Here is a 15,928-nt window from a genome sequence, read left to right as displayed (position 1 = left end):
CTGCCCCATCCCTGGGAGTGTCCAAGGCCAGGTTGGACAGGGCTTGGAGCAACCTGGGCTAGTGGGAGGTGTCCCTGCCCATGGCAGGGGGTGGAACTGGATGGCCTTTAAGGTGTTCCTTCTAACCCAAACCATTCTGGGATTCTATTTCAGGATTCTGTGATTCTCCAGGGTGGCCCCACAATTTCTCACCCCCATTTGCTGCTCTGCTCTCATTGCCTGGGGGTTTCATGGCTGAAACCAGTCTGTATCTGGGGTCACTTCCCATTTAGGAGCTCTTCAAACAGAGCACCCATGAGTTGTTGCACTCTCAGGGTGCTGGTTACCTGCCTGCCCACCCAGGTGTGGGCAGAGGAGCCCCGACCTCCCCCAGCAGCAGCCCCGTGCTCTGTGCTCAGATCCGTCTGTCACTTCCCAACCTACTTGAGAACTGGGACCAGCTGAGGCAGGGGATGGTCTCCTTGTTCCAGCAGAAATGTCAGCTCTGTGCTGCTGTCAGGCAGCCCAAGCCCTCGCTCCACATGACAGGCTGGTGGCTTCCCAGGAATGCTGTGCTGGAACGAGTGCCCGCGCTCGGATGGAGGCATGTGCTGCTCTGGGTGCTGCTGCTTCTCTTTTGGGATCTTTAATTTGAATTGCTTTTTCTAATCCTTTTTTAAGATTATTTTTGCTCTGGCTGACCGACTCACCCTGAGCACCAACCCCTCATCCCTGTCTCCTCACAGGTCTGGCCCGAAGGGTTTCAATCTATCTTGACAGAAGTAAGCAGGGAGGTGAGTGCTGCTTTCCTGTTCCTGTGCTCAGGTGGGTGGGAGGAGCTCCTTGGCCACCTTTGGGGTGGTTGGTTGGGTTTTTGGTGTGGTTTGAATGACTGCTGGGTCCCTGTGGTTCCTGGGAAGCTTTGCTTCCACCTCTCCCATCCCTTGACTTGTGTCTGTGTCCGTGACAGCTGCGAGGAATGCAGGGAACTCCCTGGGCAGGCACAGCCACTGCTGGGAGCAGGGAGTCTTCATGTCAGACTCTCTGAGCTCCCTGCAGCCAGAGGAGGTGTGGGTGGGATGTTCAAGTGTCTCTTTTCCAGGAAGGTATCAAAGCATCCCTGGACAAAAGGGTTTGAGTGACAGGTTCGAAAGGGGAACCACCATAAAGCTACTGTGGGTTTATTTATAACACACTTCAGCTGTAAAGATCATGGGAAGAGGAGATGCTGATGGATCTTTCCCAGGAGCCTCAGAGTATGGGACTTTTGGCAAGGATATGCCAAAAAGGAAAGAGGGGAAATTTAGGTTAGATCTGTGGAAGGAATTCTTGGCTGTGAGGTGGGGAGGCCCTGGCACAGGTTGCCCAGAGAAGTTGTGGTTGCCCCTGGATCCCTGGAAGTGTCCAAGGCCAGGTTGGACAGGGCTTGGAGCAACCTGGGCTGGTGGAAGGCTGTGCAGGGTCTCTGAAACTCTGGATCCTGACCCCTCTTCTCCCACAGCTGCCAAGGGCTTGGGGGGAACAGATGGTGATGTGTCAGGGTATCCTGGGGGTGTGCACGGCCGAGCGTCCCTGGCTGTTCATGGTGACATCGTCACTTCAGGATGTTCATCAATTATTAATATTTGCTGACTGATAAGAGCTGGCTGTGTCTGCACTGATTAATCACCGAGGCTCTGGTGGCAGGAGGTGATTCAGAGCTCATTAGCTCCACTTTAGCACATCTCTCTGGCGGGGCAGGAGTTAGCAGAGCTGCTGTGTTGCTGTGAGTGCCTTGCCCTGCACTTCACTCCCAAATCCACCAGCAAAGGCTAAAATTAGCACGGTTTGGCTGCAGGGAATTCCCCACTCGGTGAGCAGGGCATGCAGCAGTTGGAGGGGATTCCGGCCGCTCCGGTTGGATCGATCCCACTGACGCCACCCGACCACAGTCCCGGCACACAGATCGATCCAAGCCTTCCCCAGCATCTTCAGTCCTCCTGGGGACAAATGCAGCACAAGGATTCCTCCCATCCCACTGAAGAACTCTTAAATATGTATGGAAACAGCTCTTTGCCTGACAGCAAAATACATCAGCAATAGTTAGATATTGCCCCGTCCCTGGAAGTGTGCCAGGACAGGCTGGACAGGGCTTGGATCAGCTTGGTCTAGTGGAAGGTGTCCCTGCCCATGACAGGGGGTGGAACAAGATGAGTTTTAAGGTCCCCTCCAACCTAAACCATTCCATGATTTTATGATAAAATATCCTGGGTTTGTCATTATAATACAGAAGATCTGTTCTCATCACTGAGGCTTCCATGAGGAATTTTTACCAGAAGGAAGACTGGGAAGGTCTCTTCATTCTGGCATCACTGGGGGCTGTCTCACAGGTCAGGGATAAATTAAAGAAACCCCAGTGGCTTACTGGGCCAGGTCCTGTCAGGCCACTGGGCAGGTTATTCTGGGAATCCCTGGAGTTGGTGTGAGCACGGAGCAAAGTCTGAGCCAGGACATTCAGCACTGGGAAGGCAGCTGAGCTGGCAGGAGTCAGGGGGTGCTGGTGCCTTGCCCTTCAGGAGTAAGAAGTTTGGGAAAAGCACCATGTTCTTGGTCAGATTATTTTATGGCAATAAGATCACTGGAGGAATTGCAGCTCCAGGGGTTTGTGTTCTTTTAATTGGATTCCCAGCATCCCAGCTCCTGCTGTCCCTCGCTGTGCAGTCCTTGGCAGGAGGAGAGTGACACTTTTTGAGAGGATGTTGTAGAAATTAATGATGAGTGAGGTCATCCAACCCTCCCACTGCTTCCTGGAAATTAAAGCAGGGATGTGCTTTACTGCTCAACCAGGAGGGCCCATGATTAAAAAATGATCAGTCAGAATCCAAGATGCTTTTATGTTGTGTTCCATGTGGATATTCCCGATCCCGTGGAAATGCCAAGGACAGGCTGGCCACGTTCCAGTGACGTTACAAATGAAGGCAGACGCTGGAAATGCAGCTGCTTTCACCAGGGTTAGTTATGGAAATTTATCCAGGGAACTGTCCCATCCAGACCAATTGCTCAGAGGGAATCCTGAGGGAACAGCCATGGGAAGTCACACTTTCAGGAAGGGCTGTTGGTGTGTGTAAACTGACGTCATACGGAGCTGCAAGTGCTGGTGTTAAAAGACTCAAAACCAAACAAAAAACAAACCTAAAAACAACAACTCACCACGGACCTTTAAAAATCGTTTTTCCTGAGCTGTGGAATATTTGTTGCTCATTATCTGAGAACATAATACTCCTTAGGGGCAAACAGTGATCCTCACTCCTGATGCATTGCAGCAGTGCAGGGCTGGGACGCCACTTGGGGCAGTTCTTGCGTTCTGGGAGCCCCAGGGTTCCACCCCTGGCCTGTGTCAGGCCGTGTCACAGCCTTGTCCCCGTTATTCCTATTCTGTGAGGAGGTGGGAGTGTGGAATAAGGGCAGGAGGTGGGGCAGAGCCCGGCTGTGGGGTCGCACAGGTGCACAGAGCATCACCCTCCTGCCAGGAGGAGGCTGAGGAGCAGCTCAGGTGCCAAAGCCGTGAGCCAGAACGCGGCGGGTGAGCTGCAGGCTCGGTTGTAACATCCTGGAGAAGGACCTCTGTTAATTAAAAAGGAAATGATCGTGAGTATTAAGTCCCACGTTTGCTTCTCGTCCCAAAATACTATGAATTTAGCATGGAAACATGAGCCAATCCTGGATCATTTCTACCAGGAGAACGTTTGCTCGTACATGGAAATAGTTCAGCTATTTCTGTCTCGTTCCACACTGTCAGTGTGTGCTTTGGATGGAACATTTCCTTCCCCCTTACCCACTTCCAAATGACTTAAATGTATGTACAAAAGCTTTTCTTCTCTTCAGACAGCTTGGAGTTCTGGTTCAGCATTCCCAGTCACATCCTGGGCTCCCCTTCTTGGTCAGGGCATGGCTGGGGTGCGGTGGGAGCGTCCCCCTGCACGAACAGCCCCTGGAGCTGCAGCCAGACAGGGCTTGGTGCTGATCAGACAAAAACACCTTGGCTTAAACGGGGAACCTAACTGGGAAATTGGGAGTTTAAAGCTGCCTTAGAACACTTTGCCTGCTGAACTCCATCAGGGATGGTAATGGCCAGATCCATCTCAGCTGCCAGGTTTATCTTGTCACATGGGCCATAAACGAGATGACAAATGCAAACACTTCAGTGATGTTTATCATCTCAATCACTGCCTGCTTGTTTGCCTCAGCTCTCCAGCCCTCCGAGCTGCCAGGCAATCTGAAGGAACAACCCATTTGACTAAAGATAAAGATCCAAGCTCCCAGCTCAGCCCGGAGTCCCGAATTTCCTGCAGTGAGGTGATGGACTGTCAATAAATGTCAGCAATCTCCTCCGTGGATGCAGCAGGATCAGGAATTGGCCAGCTGTGATGCTCAGGAAGGGCAGATGGGAAAATGTTTTATCTGGATCTGTGCAAAACAGGGTCATTCCGTCATCTTTGAGGAAAACTCAGTGTTTATAGGATGTTTCTGTCATTTCCTTTTGTGCCCTGTAAAGGTGGTTGTTCTGGTACAAAGTACTTGTGGCCCTTTGGTGACAAAGAGCATGTTGGGGTAGGCTTAAATTTCTTGCTGGGGCTGATTCCTGGCAGTAAATGCAGAAAAATTCACATTTGTACCTTCTGGACAAGCAAGCTGTGGAGTGGAGACACGGGAATGGTGCTGAAGGCGAGTGGCTCAGGGCAGGAGCTGCAGTCCTGATGCATTGCAGAGGGTTCTGACTCTGGGCTGTGTGTGGTTATGAAACACTGCTCGGCACCAGAGGCTCGGTTTGGCACAGAGGAGAGGGTGGACAACTGCTCTGGGAGGCAGGAATGCTGCTCTGCAGGGCAGGGATGCTGCTGTGGGAGCCAGGGCTGCTGCTGCCTCTGCCCTGCCCCAGGGGCTGCAAACAGGCACCAAACCTGGAGTTCTTCTCTGCTTCCCTCCTGTGGTGCTCCCGGGATTTCTTGTTTCTGTTTGTAATGGATGAATGGGAGTCTCCCTGGAAATCCCATAGATTTGGGGTTGCTCAGCCTTTGCAGCATTAAAAGCAAACAATAATGGGTGTGTGGCTCTGCTTTGAACAGGACATTCCTGAGCTGTGGAGGCAGCACACAGGTACAGAGTGCCTTCCAGTAAAATGTACAAGAATTGTTCCTTGGAGGTTTTCCCCTACCAGAATCAGGGGGTTCATTGCCAATGTTTCCCAGAAAGGAGGTGACCTACACTCACCCTGCTCTGGGAATTCTGTCCCAGCAAGGTTCATGAGCACACACAGTCTGTCTGTAAGCAGGTGTCAGGTGCTTTGAGGATAGAAAATCCCTTGTCATGCTCTTACAAAATGGATGGGATGTTGTTCTGAACTTCACCTGAAGATTGGTCTGTGCCCTCAGAGATGAGGAGCAAAAGCTCTTGTAAAGGATTTTAGTGTTGTCATTGCAGGGTGTTCCCGTCCTTACCAGTCTGTGCAGCAAACTGGTTTGTGCTCCCACCAGCTGTTAAATTCAATATATTGCAGCTGACTGACTTTGCTGTTCCTTGTTGAGAAACATTTCCCACATCTTTGTGTTGGAACGAGGAATTGTGGTGATCCAGAGGCTCTCAGGTCTTGCTCTGTGAGGTGTCACCAGTTGAGTCTTCAATCATTATTTAATCCAGAGTTCTCATGAGGTGCTGGATAATTTATTGGCCCCTTGGAAGTCCCCAGCAGTGTCCTGGAAGCTGTACTCCCCTGCTGCCAGGACTGGCTGCCTCTCTGAGCACTCAGACAAGGGGACAAAGGCATTTTGGGCTCCAATCCAGGAGCAGCTGATTGGATCCCCTTTGGGGGATGTGTGGATGTGTGTGTGTGATTTTCCATTTCCTCTGACAATGGCAGTGTCTGACACACGAGGTCAGGAGAGCTGATGCTCTGAATGAGTGCAGCTCTGCCCATGCTGATGCTGATTTGCACCCCTGCCTGTGTTCTGTCCTAGGGGCAGGGATGGTGGTCGACTGGGAACAAGAGACTGGGCTCCTGATGACCTCGGGAGATGTGCGGATAATCCGGATCTGGGACACGGATCGGGAAATGAAAGTACAGGTAACACCTGTGTGCTTGTCCCAGGCACCTTTTCCCTCCTGGAGCACATCCCGTGGGTGAGTTATCCCAAAGCAGCTGAGACTCACCTGTGAGGAGCTGCCAGGTCCTGGAGCTCCTGGAGCTGCTGTTGCTCTGCTTCTCTGCTTCCCTGCCCCAGGGTCATGGTCCAAGATCAGTAAAACCACACATGTACTCAGGGAGTGTCAGGGCTTTCTTAGAAGTTGCTGCTGTTATTCTGGACAGGCAGCAGTGTTTGGGGAGGGTGAGGATCTGGAAGCCAGAGGCAGGCACCAGGATGCAGATTGGGTTTCCTAATTAGCATGTAATTGAAATATTGTAAATCTTTAAAGGCCCTGGCACAGGTTGCCCAGAGCAGCTGTGGCTGCCCCATCCCTGGAAGTGTCCAGGACTAGGTTGGACAGGGCTTGGAGCAACCTGGGATAGGCAGTGGAATGAGATGAGGTTTAAGGTCCCTTTAAACCCAAACCATTCCACAATTCTGTGATTTGTGAGGAAATTCAGGGGTGAGTTGGGTTGGTGGTGGAGCATTTGGACGTTCTGCTGCCATCTCTGCTCCTCTGGGACACACACGGAGCTGGTGATGGAGCAGCACTGCTCCAGTGCTTCCCAGCCAAAGGTGTGTGTCCAGGAAAGCTGAGTCCATGTGGAGAGCACTTCCATACCTGCTCAGTCCACACCTGAGCCAGGACCTGGGGTGTTCACACCTCAAACGAGGCACCACGAGGGCAGTTTCAGTCCCACGTAACTTTCCGTGCCACAGAACAGATAAAAGGCACTGCAGGAGTTCATGTCATTCCTAACCACATGGAAGTTTCTCAGAAATTCCAAGGAGGAGCAGCTGGTCGGTGAGAACGGAGGCACCATGCTGGAATAAAAAGGAAGTCGAGTTTTCAAAGCTTCTCGAAATTAATTACCCTTGGATGAACATTAATTGCGACACTTTGACCCCACGATGCAGGATAATTAAGCCTCTGTTAATCTTAATTACTTTCGCATATTATTTTTTTCTATGTAAATTAGGGAGCAGCAAAATTCAGGAGGCGAAAATCTTTTAAATTATGATGATTAATGATTGCACCGAAAGTGTCTAAAAACATGTTGTTTCTTTTTTTAATTGGAAAGATTGGGTTGTGTTGAAATTCAAGTGATTGGAACTTCCTGACTCAGTAACTGGGAAAGTGAGAATCAGCACAAAGAGCAGGAATAATCCAGGAGGATAAAGGTGCCTTCCCTCTTTGAAGTACAAAACCCCACACCTCTGGAAGCACTTGGGCTGGAGCTGCAGGAACAAGTGCTTCATTTGCACTTCTGCTGAGTGTTGCTGCTTCAAAGGAGGAGCTGGGGGTGGGCTGGGGCTGGAGCAACCCCGGGGCTGGTGCCTCTCCCAGCTCAGCCCAGGCTGGAACAGCAGCTCCAAAGGTGAATCTGCACAGAGGCAAAAATAGGATTGAAGTGTGAAACGAGCTCCTGCAGCTCCAGGAGGTCCTGCACAGGTTGCCCAGAGAAGCTGTGGCTGCCCCAGCCCTGGAAGTGTCCAAGGCCAGGTTGGAGGGGCTTGGAGCAACCTGGGCTAGTGGAAGGTGTCCCTGCCCAGGGCAGGGGGTTGGAATGAGGTGAACTTTAAGGTCCCTTCCCACCTTCCACCCACTTGCTCTCTTTTACTTGCTACAGGCAAAAGGATTGCTCGGAATAATCCCTGTGCCTGTTGGGAGGAAACACATTTTCAGTTAAAACTAGTAAAAGCAGCTGAGCAGCACTGCAAAAGCAGGCTGGCAGTCATGGAATCATGGAATGGTTTGGGTTGGAAGGGACTTTTAAAGGTCACCTCGTCCAACCCCCTGCCATGGGCAGAAACACCTTCCACTAGCCCTGGTTTCTCCAGGCCCCGTCCAACCTGGCCCTGGACACTTGCAGGGATGGGGCAGGACCTTGGTGTAGGACCGTGAGGGCAGTGAGTGAGGGCAGGCCGTGGTCTCAGCGTGGCTGTGGTGTGCTCTCTCCCCAGGACATCCCCACTGGAGCTGACAGCTGTGTCACCAGCCTCTCCTGCGACTCCCACCGCTCGCTCATCGTGGCGGGGCTGGGGGACGGCTCCATCCGCGTGTTCGACAGGAGGATGGCCCTCAGTGAATGGTAATTCCCTCTCCTTCCCAGGCTCCCTGGGATCCTCGTGCTTCCTCCTCCTCTTTGCCCTCCAAACGTGTCTCTCCTTGTTCCCCAGCCGGGTCATGACCTACCGGGAGCACACGGCCTGGGTGGTGAAGGCCTACCTGCAGAAACACCCCGAGGGCAACATCATGAGCGTCAGGTACACGATATTCTACTCTTTGAGCTGTTTTCCCTTGCACACAGTTTGTTTTCCCCTTTAAATTCTGCCTCTGGTATCCCAAGAGCTGAGAGGGTAAAGCTCTTTAGTTTGACGTTTGCGTCAGTAATTAACTCCTGCTCCAAACTCAGTGGGGAGAAGGCAAAAAGGGATGTGGAGCTTTCCTTGGAAGGCTGTTGGTGTGGCTTGGGAGTAAACAAGATGCTGGAATCACCGTCACGAGGCGTGTGAGGGAGGAAGGGAGCGAGGCAGGAGCCGAAGCTGGATATAGAATATGTTGTGGTGGTGGGTCTTTATTGCCAATGTCTCCGTGGGGTCATTTGGGAGAGAACACGAGGAGGAAGGCTGATGTTGCATCTGTCAGGCATATTGCTGGGCAGGATTACTGTGCTGCCTGGCAATTTTCTACACATAAATCCATTTCTGCCGCCTGGTAAATACTGCAGCGAGAGCAGCATATACTGATTTGGCCATTAAAGAACAGCAGAATATAATTTATTGTCACAAAGCCACTGTTTGCACACAAAGAGCCTCTTTTTTCTTGATTACAAAATGGAAACAAAGCGTAGTTTTCTGGGATTCAGAACATTCCTGAGGTGGGGGATGGGCCAGCAAAAATGTATGAAGATTTTCAGGAAGGGGATTATGTGATGCAGCTGCCAGATTTGTCGAGCTCCCATATTAGAGTTTTTAATCTTCCTTTCCCTAAGCTCCTCCGGGGGTCAGGTCTGTGTGCCCCGGGGCCGAGGGCTGGGTGTCCCCTCTCCTCAGGGCCCTTCTCAGCCCGGGCTGCTCTCGGGGCTGGAGGGCTGTGAGGAGATGTTGTGCTTCAAACAACAGGTCTGGTCTCCTCCCAGAGCAGCTCAGGTCGTGCACATGAGCCACCTCACTCCCAGTTCCTCCCAGTTCACTCTCTTCTTCAGTTCCTCCCCATTCCCTCTGCTTCAGCTGACAGCAAGATCCAAGAAAAACAAATGTTAGGACATAGTGGTGTAACTATTCCCTGTGAAACACAAAGGTGTTATTGCTGATGGAGCAGTTCTCTGAGCCTCAGCAGAACTTTTTCCCTGGCCCAGGAAGGGATTTGGGACACAGGAGTGTAACTCCAGCTGGATCCTGCAGCTCCCCATCACCCAGCACTGGTTCCCCAGTGATGTTGTGTTCAGTTGTTGCTTCCTGTTGCCTGTTATTGTCCAACTGGGATGTGTTTCCTGTGTCATCCCTCCCCACAGAGCTTCACTTCCATGCTGAAGCTCTTCCAGTCTCCCTATACATTCAGAACCATTTTAAAGTCCTGTAAAGGTCCAAAGCTTTACATGAAGTCACTCTATATTTGATTTCTCAAACACTATTTCCATCTAGTCTTTAGGATGTAAATCAAGTTTAATTTCTCTTAAACTTAATTATGGGACAGCTGGAGTTGCAGCTTCTTACAATGCTCTAAGTAATGCTGTGGAACAGCCTTTTGGTCAGCATTAGTTATTCCAGAGGTAGGGAAACTGAAGGCAATATTCTGATTAATGCTTCCATTGTTCTCAGCTCCACTGAGTGATTCACATTTGTGTGGCCATCAGCGATTTGGGAAAAATAACTCTTTAAAGTTGTGGTGCCAGAGGCCTCACAGATGCTGCTGGCAGAACAGGATCAGATCATCTGGGATTTAAATGCCATGGGAGACTTTTCTGTTTGTCTTTCTGTGCCCCAGCTGACCAGTGTCTTGGCCTCATCCCTGGAAGTGTCCAAGGCCAGGTTGGACAGGGTTTGGAGCAACCTGGGATAGTGGAAGGTGTCCCTGCCCATGGCAGGGGGTGGGAATGAGATGGGCTTTAAATTCCCTCCCAGCCCACCCCACTGCATAATTCCATGATTACAAGGAGCTCACAACAGATGCACTGAAGCAGTCTCCAGTCCTTGGCTCCAGGGCTGTCAGAGGTTTGTGCCCTCTTGGCATCTCACAGACAGGATTCTCAGGGTGGATTTCAGAGATCCTTAACAAACAGGAGTCATTTGTGTTTGAAAACACAATACCTTGTCACTGCTGCTGCTGCTTCCTCCCCTCTTCCCTGACAAAGCCATCCCTGGGATGACACCTGGCCTGAGCATCCACAGGATCTGTTAGACCTGGTCACCTTTGACTGGTGTGGCTGTGTCCAGACACTTGGAGTAATGGATGGCACCAGCACATCCCATCTGCTCAGAGCTCTCTAATGCAATTTCCTGCTGTGCCAAGCAGCAGGAATTTGGGCTGACGTGGAGCTGGGTCTATTGGGTGTGACAGACACGCTGGGTGATGAGCTGTGAGCGATGGAGGCAGTGAGGGATCACTCCTGAGGGCAGAGCAGGGCTGTTTGCTCAGCACTGAATGTGCTGTGGATGGGACCACATGTGAGTGACACTGGTGAGAACTCAACCATGCTGAGGGGGAAGGCAAGGGCACAGTTCTGCTCTGTCCTCATTTCCCACTGAGGCAGTCAGCTCACAGACAGCCCTGCAGCTCCATGTCCTGGGCTTTGGGATCTGCCTGGGGCACAGCCTGACCTTGAGGAACTCCTGTGTTGGCAGCGTCAACGGGGACGTGCGGTTCTTCGACCCCCGCATGCCCGAGTCCATGAAGGTCCTGCAGATCGTCAAGGGGCTCACGGCCCTCGACATCCATCCCCAGGCCAACCTCTTCGCCTGGTAAGTCCTGGGACCCTGGAGGGGAAAATTTGCCCCCACAGACATCATTCCTGGGGCCTTGTGTGTTCCAGAACTCTCTGCACACTGGTGTGACACACAGCTCTGCCAGGCAGCAGTGTTGTCCCTAGGCAGCATTCCCAGTGACTCCATGTTCTCTCCATTCCCTTCCAGTGGCTCCATGAATCAGTTCACTGCTATCTACAACGGGAACGGGGAGCTGATCAACAACATCAAATACTACGACGGGTTTATGGGACAGAGAGTCGGAGCCATCAGCTGCCTGGCCTTCCACCCTCACTGGGTCTGTGTCCCCTGCCTGGCTTTGGGGTTGGCATGTCTTAGTGTCTGTGTGGGAGGGCTCACACTTCCAAATTTCGTGTGCTTCTCTATTCCCTGCCTGGGCTCTGCAGAGGGGTCTCACCCCAGGTCTCTGGGGCTGCTCTCCCGCTGTTTTACGTAAAGCTGATGCTGTGCAGGAAAAAACTGCACGTCAGGAAAATGGGAGAACTGCAGAAATTGAAGGCATAAGCTGATAAAGGCTGGAATGAATCAGAACAAAAGGAAATTTGGAATATGTCACAGCAGTTAGAGAATCTGGTTGCTGCTCAAGTAGGAGGCAGGTCCCATCTGCGTGGTGGACTTTGCTCACCCAGGGATGAGAAGAAACAAAGGAGATGGAAAACCTGAGAGAACAACGTGAATGGATGGGAAAACAGGAAGGAGTTAAAACAGTTATTTTAGAAACCTGCAGATCAGCACACAAATATTTAATATGTAATAGAAGGGCGGTGGGAAGGATCAAGGGCCTGGAGAAGGGGAGGGAGGAGCTGTGTGACCCTGTGAGGGTTTGGCATGAGCAGGAGGGGGAAGGTGGTTTTCCTGCCTGAGGGATGTGTGTTTGGCATCCTGAAGGTAGAGGGGTAAAGGAAGGCTCATCTCAGTTCTGAAAAGCCTCTTTGTAGGAAGCCAAGAGCGATTTTGCTGCCCTGCAGTTGGGGATGGAGGAAGAAGTGGGGAAAATCACCCAAAATGGGTTTGCCAAATAAGCAAAGCAAAGCCCTGTCCAGCCCAGGGCTCCCGGCCGGGTCTGTCCCATCCCTCACTGCAGGAAATGCTCCCTTTCAGCCCAGGCACCTCCTAAGAGCAGATTTGCAGCCATTTAGAGAAATTATGTTGGCAGTTGGCAGCTAATAGTCCCCATAATTTCTCCCTGTGGCTGAAATGGGCCTGTAACTGGCTGGGAGTGTGGGTGCTGCAGGAATGCGTCAGAGCAGACGCACTCAGAGCCGGAGCAGCCGCGGGTCCCTGCTGGAATGTCACCCTTACCTGCCCCTGTCACTGCTCCACACCTGGACCTTTGGGGAGGCAGTCACAGGAGGGGAGGCTGAGGGAGCTGGGGGGGCTCAGCCTGGAGAAAAGGAGGCTCAGGGGGGACCTTCTGGCTCTGCAACTCCCTGACAGGAGGGGGAGCTGGGGGGGGTCGGGCTCTGCTGCCAGGGAACAAGGGACAGGAGGAGAGGGAACGGCCTCAAGGGGATGTTCAGGTTGGACATGAGGAGGAATTTCCTCATGGAAAGGGTGGTCAGGCCTTGGCAGGGGCTGCCCAGGGAGGTTTGGAGTGCCCAGCCCTGGAGGTGTCCAAGGAAAGCCTGGCCATGGCACTCAGTGCTCTGGGCTGGGGGACAGGGTGGGCATCGGGCACAGGGGGGATCCATGGGCTGGGAGGGCTTTTCCAACCTGACTGCTGCCGTGACTGTGCGTGTGCTCTGCCCACAGCCCCACCTGGCCGTCGGGAGCAATGACTACTACATCTCGGTGTACTCGGTGGAGAAGCGGATCAGATAACGGCGAGCGAGCGGGTCGGGGCAGGGCCTCCTGTACATAGTGAAATCATCGACTTGAATGTTTCGTGTTGGCTGCTGCTGCACCCCATAACTTGAACATTTGTTCTTCTGACTTAGCTACTGATGGGTTTGACAAGGGGAAGAGACAATCTCCTTTTTTTGTTTTTGTTTTGTTTCGTTTTCCAGCTATATCCTCTAAAAGCTACAGAAAAGGAACATTTATTTTTGTTTCCAGTGGTTGGCTTCTCTGTCAGAAACACGGCTCCTGAGCTTGGAAGGACTTGGATGAGGCAACACCCTTGAGAAGGGTCTTGTTTTAGTCTTTGTTCCTTGTTTTACTGGAGCGTAGGTTGCTTCAAGGACTAAGTCAGGACTCACCTACAGCTCCATGGGACCCTCCCGCTGCTGCCAACCCTGTGCCAAACAGAATTCCTGGGACAGGGCAGCGAGACCCGAGCTGTCTGTCTGCATGGGATGTACCTGCTCCTGCACTGCTGAGCGGGGCAAGGGAGGCAGGGAAGTGACTCCTCTGCATGAACCTCCTCCTCCCTCCCTGCAGCGTCCTCTCCACTGGAAGCAAGGACAGAAGGTGACCTGGTGGCCCAGGGAGGCAGGAATCCTGGGAGAAGGGGCTCAAGGAGATGAGAAGAGCAGGGCAGGATGCCCCACACTGTAAGGCTGCACATGAGGAAGAAGAGGGAAGGAAGAGAACGAAGATCTCCAACGATCCCACCAAGCCTGGAGCAAGTCACTTGTGTCACCAATTCCACCCAAGCCCACAGTGCTGGTGGGGAGTCTGGGACACTTTGGCACTGTCCCTCCTGCTGCCCCTGTCCTTCTGCCCACAGAGAACTCCACAGACACGTCTGGTCCCCTGGGAGCTCTGCCCGGGCAGCGAGGGGGCCCCGGGGCCAGTCCATGAGCAGGTGGTCACTGAGGTGGTGGTGAGGGGCTGGACACTGCACACGCTGTGTGGCCACGGCTGTGGCTTGTCTGTCCCTGGAACTGGGCATGGAACCCCTGGGCTGAGCACGAGAGAATCACTAAGGAGGGGGAAGACAGCAGGTCACCTGCTTTGAGCAAAGCACCTTTGTCACAGCTACCCAGGGAGAGCCTGCTCCGTCTTCCGCACCTTCCATGTCTCAATAATGAATGTTTTTGTCCCCTGGGATCCGTGCAGGGTCTGAAAATGGGTGTGGGAAGGGGGAGGCAAAGCCAAAGGACAGGATTCCTTCCAGAGGTGGGATGTACCTGGCTGAGAGCAGAACTTGCTCTGTGCAAAACTGACTGTGGCAACCTGCAAGGTCCAGAAATTCCCAGTTTTTCTTCCAGCCAGTCTCATGGGATCTGCAGACTCTCAGCAAACAGCCAGCCATGGTGAAGGAAACACTGGTGAGGGAAGGGGTGAGAAACCTTCTGTCCCTATGCTGACGGTGACTTCACCTCTGCCACACCCCCTGTGGTGTGTCTGACCTGTCACTGCTGCTGCTGCCCCACGTCTCGTGTTCCTGCGTGTGCTGAGCACCTGGGCCAGGCCCAGGGAGGTGGCCTGGTGGCCATCCCAAGGTGCCACCCACATGTCAGGACTCAGGCTTGGGAGAGGGTCCTCAAACCACGGCCGGGCGCCGGGGCCTCACCGAGCACCATCCCCCGTGTCAGGGAGGCCAAGGGCCACGTCACAGGATGATGAATCAAAGGCTTTAAACTTAAAAACTACCTAAAAATCCACTTTTCAGTTACCCAAAGTTAATTATGGTCTAACAGAGCTGTGCCTCTTCCCGACCCGCTCCCGCGCTGCTCCGGCGCGGCCCCGGCGGGGTCCCCTCCATGGGAGAGCCAGAGTTTGGGATCACACGTAACCCATTAACATTCACAGCTTAAAAAAACAATAGATTTTTAACTTATATCAGTGTATTTGTTGAAGGACCAGGAAATACCTGGCGAAGGGGGAAGGTGCGTGGTGGGAGCCGCTGCTCCTGCCAGGCTCTGGTGCAGCCCCACATCCAGGACGTGGGATCTCAAGGAACTCGGGCTGTTGAGCTTTCTCCTGAGCGTGTGTGGGCTGTGCTTCCACAGGTCTGATGCAGAGATTCAATCATGGAGTTTAACCAAGGATCTGGAGAGTGTCCTACCTTAAAAGTTCACTTATCTCTATTTATTTTATAAAAATAAGATTTAAAAAAAAATATATAAAAACCCCCACACGATTGTAATGTGAGAGTAAAACAATTACAGACAAATAAATGGTTAATAAAAAATAAATGCAGAAACACTTCCTGGTGTGAGGACCCTTTCCTGGGGCAGGAGGGGGGCCGGGGGCAGCTGTGGCCCAGGAAGGAGCTGACTTGGATTTGGGGTGCTGGGCTCCAGGTGGTTTCCCCGTGGAAGAGGCCAGTTACAGGGGGAGGTGTTGGGAGACAGGCACGTGTCCCAGCCCAGGAGCAGCAGGAACAGGGTGATCCCACCATGCAGCTCTGCAGAGCCCAAATCCAGCTCTGGAGTGCTGGCTGCAGCCCCGAGAAATGAGCTGGATTGGATGGATTGGATATGAGGGAAAATTCCTTCCCTGAAAGCCCTGGCACAGCTGCCCAGGGCAGGGGTGGAGTGACCATTCCTGGAGGGATTTTAAGTGCAGTGTGGATGTGGCACTTGGGACATGGGTTAGTTGTGGCCTTGGCGGTGCTGGGGGATCAGTTGGATGTGATGGTCTCAGAGGACTTTTCCAACCTGAACAATTCCATGATTCTGTGAAAGAATTCAGTGTTGCCCCTGTAGCCCCCGGCCCCTCCAGCACCCCATTCCCTATCCCTGCTATTCTGTATGTTCCACATCTCCTATATCCCCCCATTCCCTATATTCCTATCCCCCGTAGTCCCCTCTTCCCTATACCCCCAATCTCCTATAGCCCCCATTCCCTTTATTTCCGTGCCCTATATCATTCATTCCCTATAACCTCATCCCCTGTAGCCCCCCCATTCC

The 15,928-nt window shown here is 52.5% G+C and overlaps 2 protein-coding genes across 2 annotated transcripts in view; both read left to right on the top strand.

Moving 5' to 3' along the window:
• RPTOR (regulatory associated protein of MTOR complex 1) overlaps window positions 1–15,058 on the top strand; it is a 102,728-nt gene extending 87,670 nt beyond the window's left edge. Inside the window, 7 exon segments of the mRNA XM_029959973.1 lie at window positions 726–773; window positions 5,973–6,079; window positions 8,106–8,233; window positions 8,322–8,408; window positions 10,989–11,105; window positions 11,277–11,406; window positions 12,882–15,058. Coding sequence (XP_029815833.1) covers window positions 726–773; window positions 5,973–6,079; window positions 8,106–8,233; window positions 8,322–8,408; window positions 10,989–11,105; window positions 11,277–11,406; window positions 12,882–12,950 — 686 coding nt within the window. The 3' untranslated portion in view covers window positions 12,951–15,058.
• A 547-nt stretch (window positions 15,059–15,605) lies between these two features.
• CHMP6 (charged multivesicular body protein 6) overlaps window positions 15,606–15,928 on the top strand; it is a 7,449-nt gene continuing 7,126 nt past the window's right edge. The window contains exon 1 of the mRNA XM_029960117.1: window positions 15,606–15,609. Coding sequence (XP_029815977.1) covers window positions 15,606–15,609 — 4 coding nt within the window. The remainder of the gene's footprint in view (window positions 15,610–15,928) is intronic.

The sequence above is a fragment of the Manacus vitellinus genome, unplaced genomic scaffold, assembly GCF_001715985.3.
Source record: "Manacus vitellinus isolate BGI_N305 unplaced genomic scaffold, ASM171598v3 scaffold_24_pilon, whole genome shotgun sequence".
NCBI classification, from domain to species: domain Eukaryota; kingdom Metazoa; phylum Chordata; class Aves; order Passeriformes; family Pipridae; genus Manacus; species Manacus vitellinus.
Note: the sequence above shows the minus strand (reverse complement) of the source record. Positions and strands in the feature narration are given on the sequence as shown.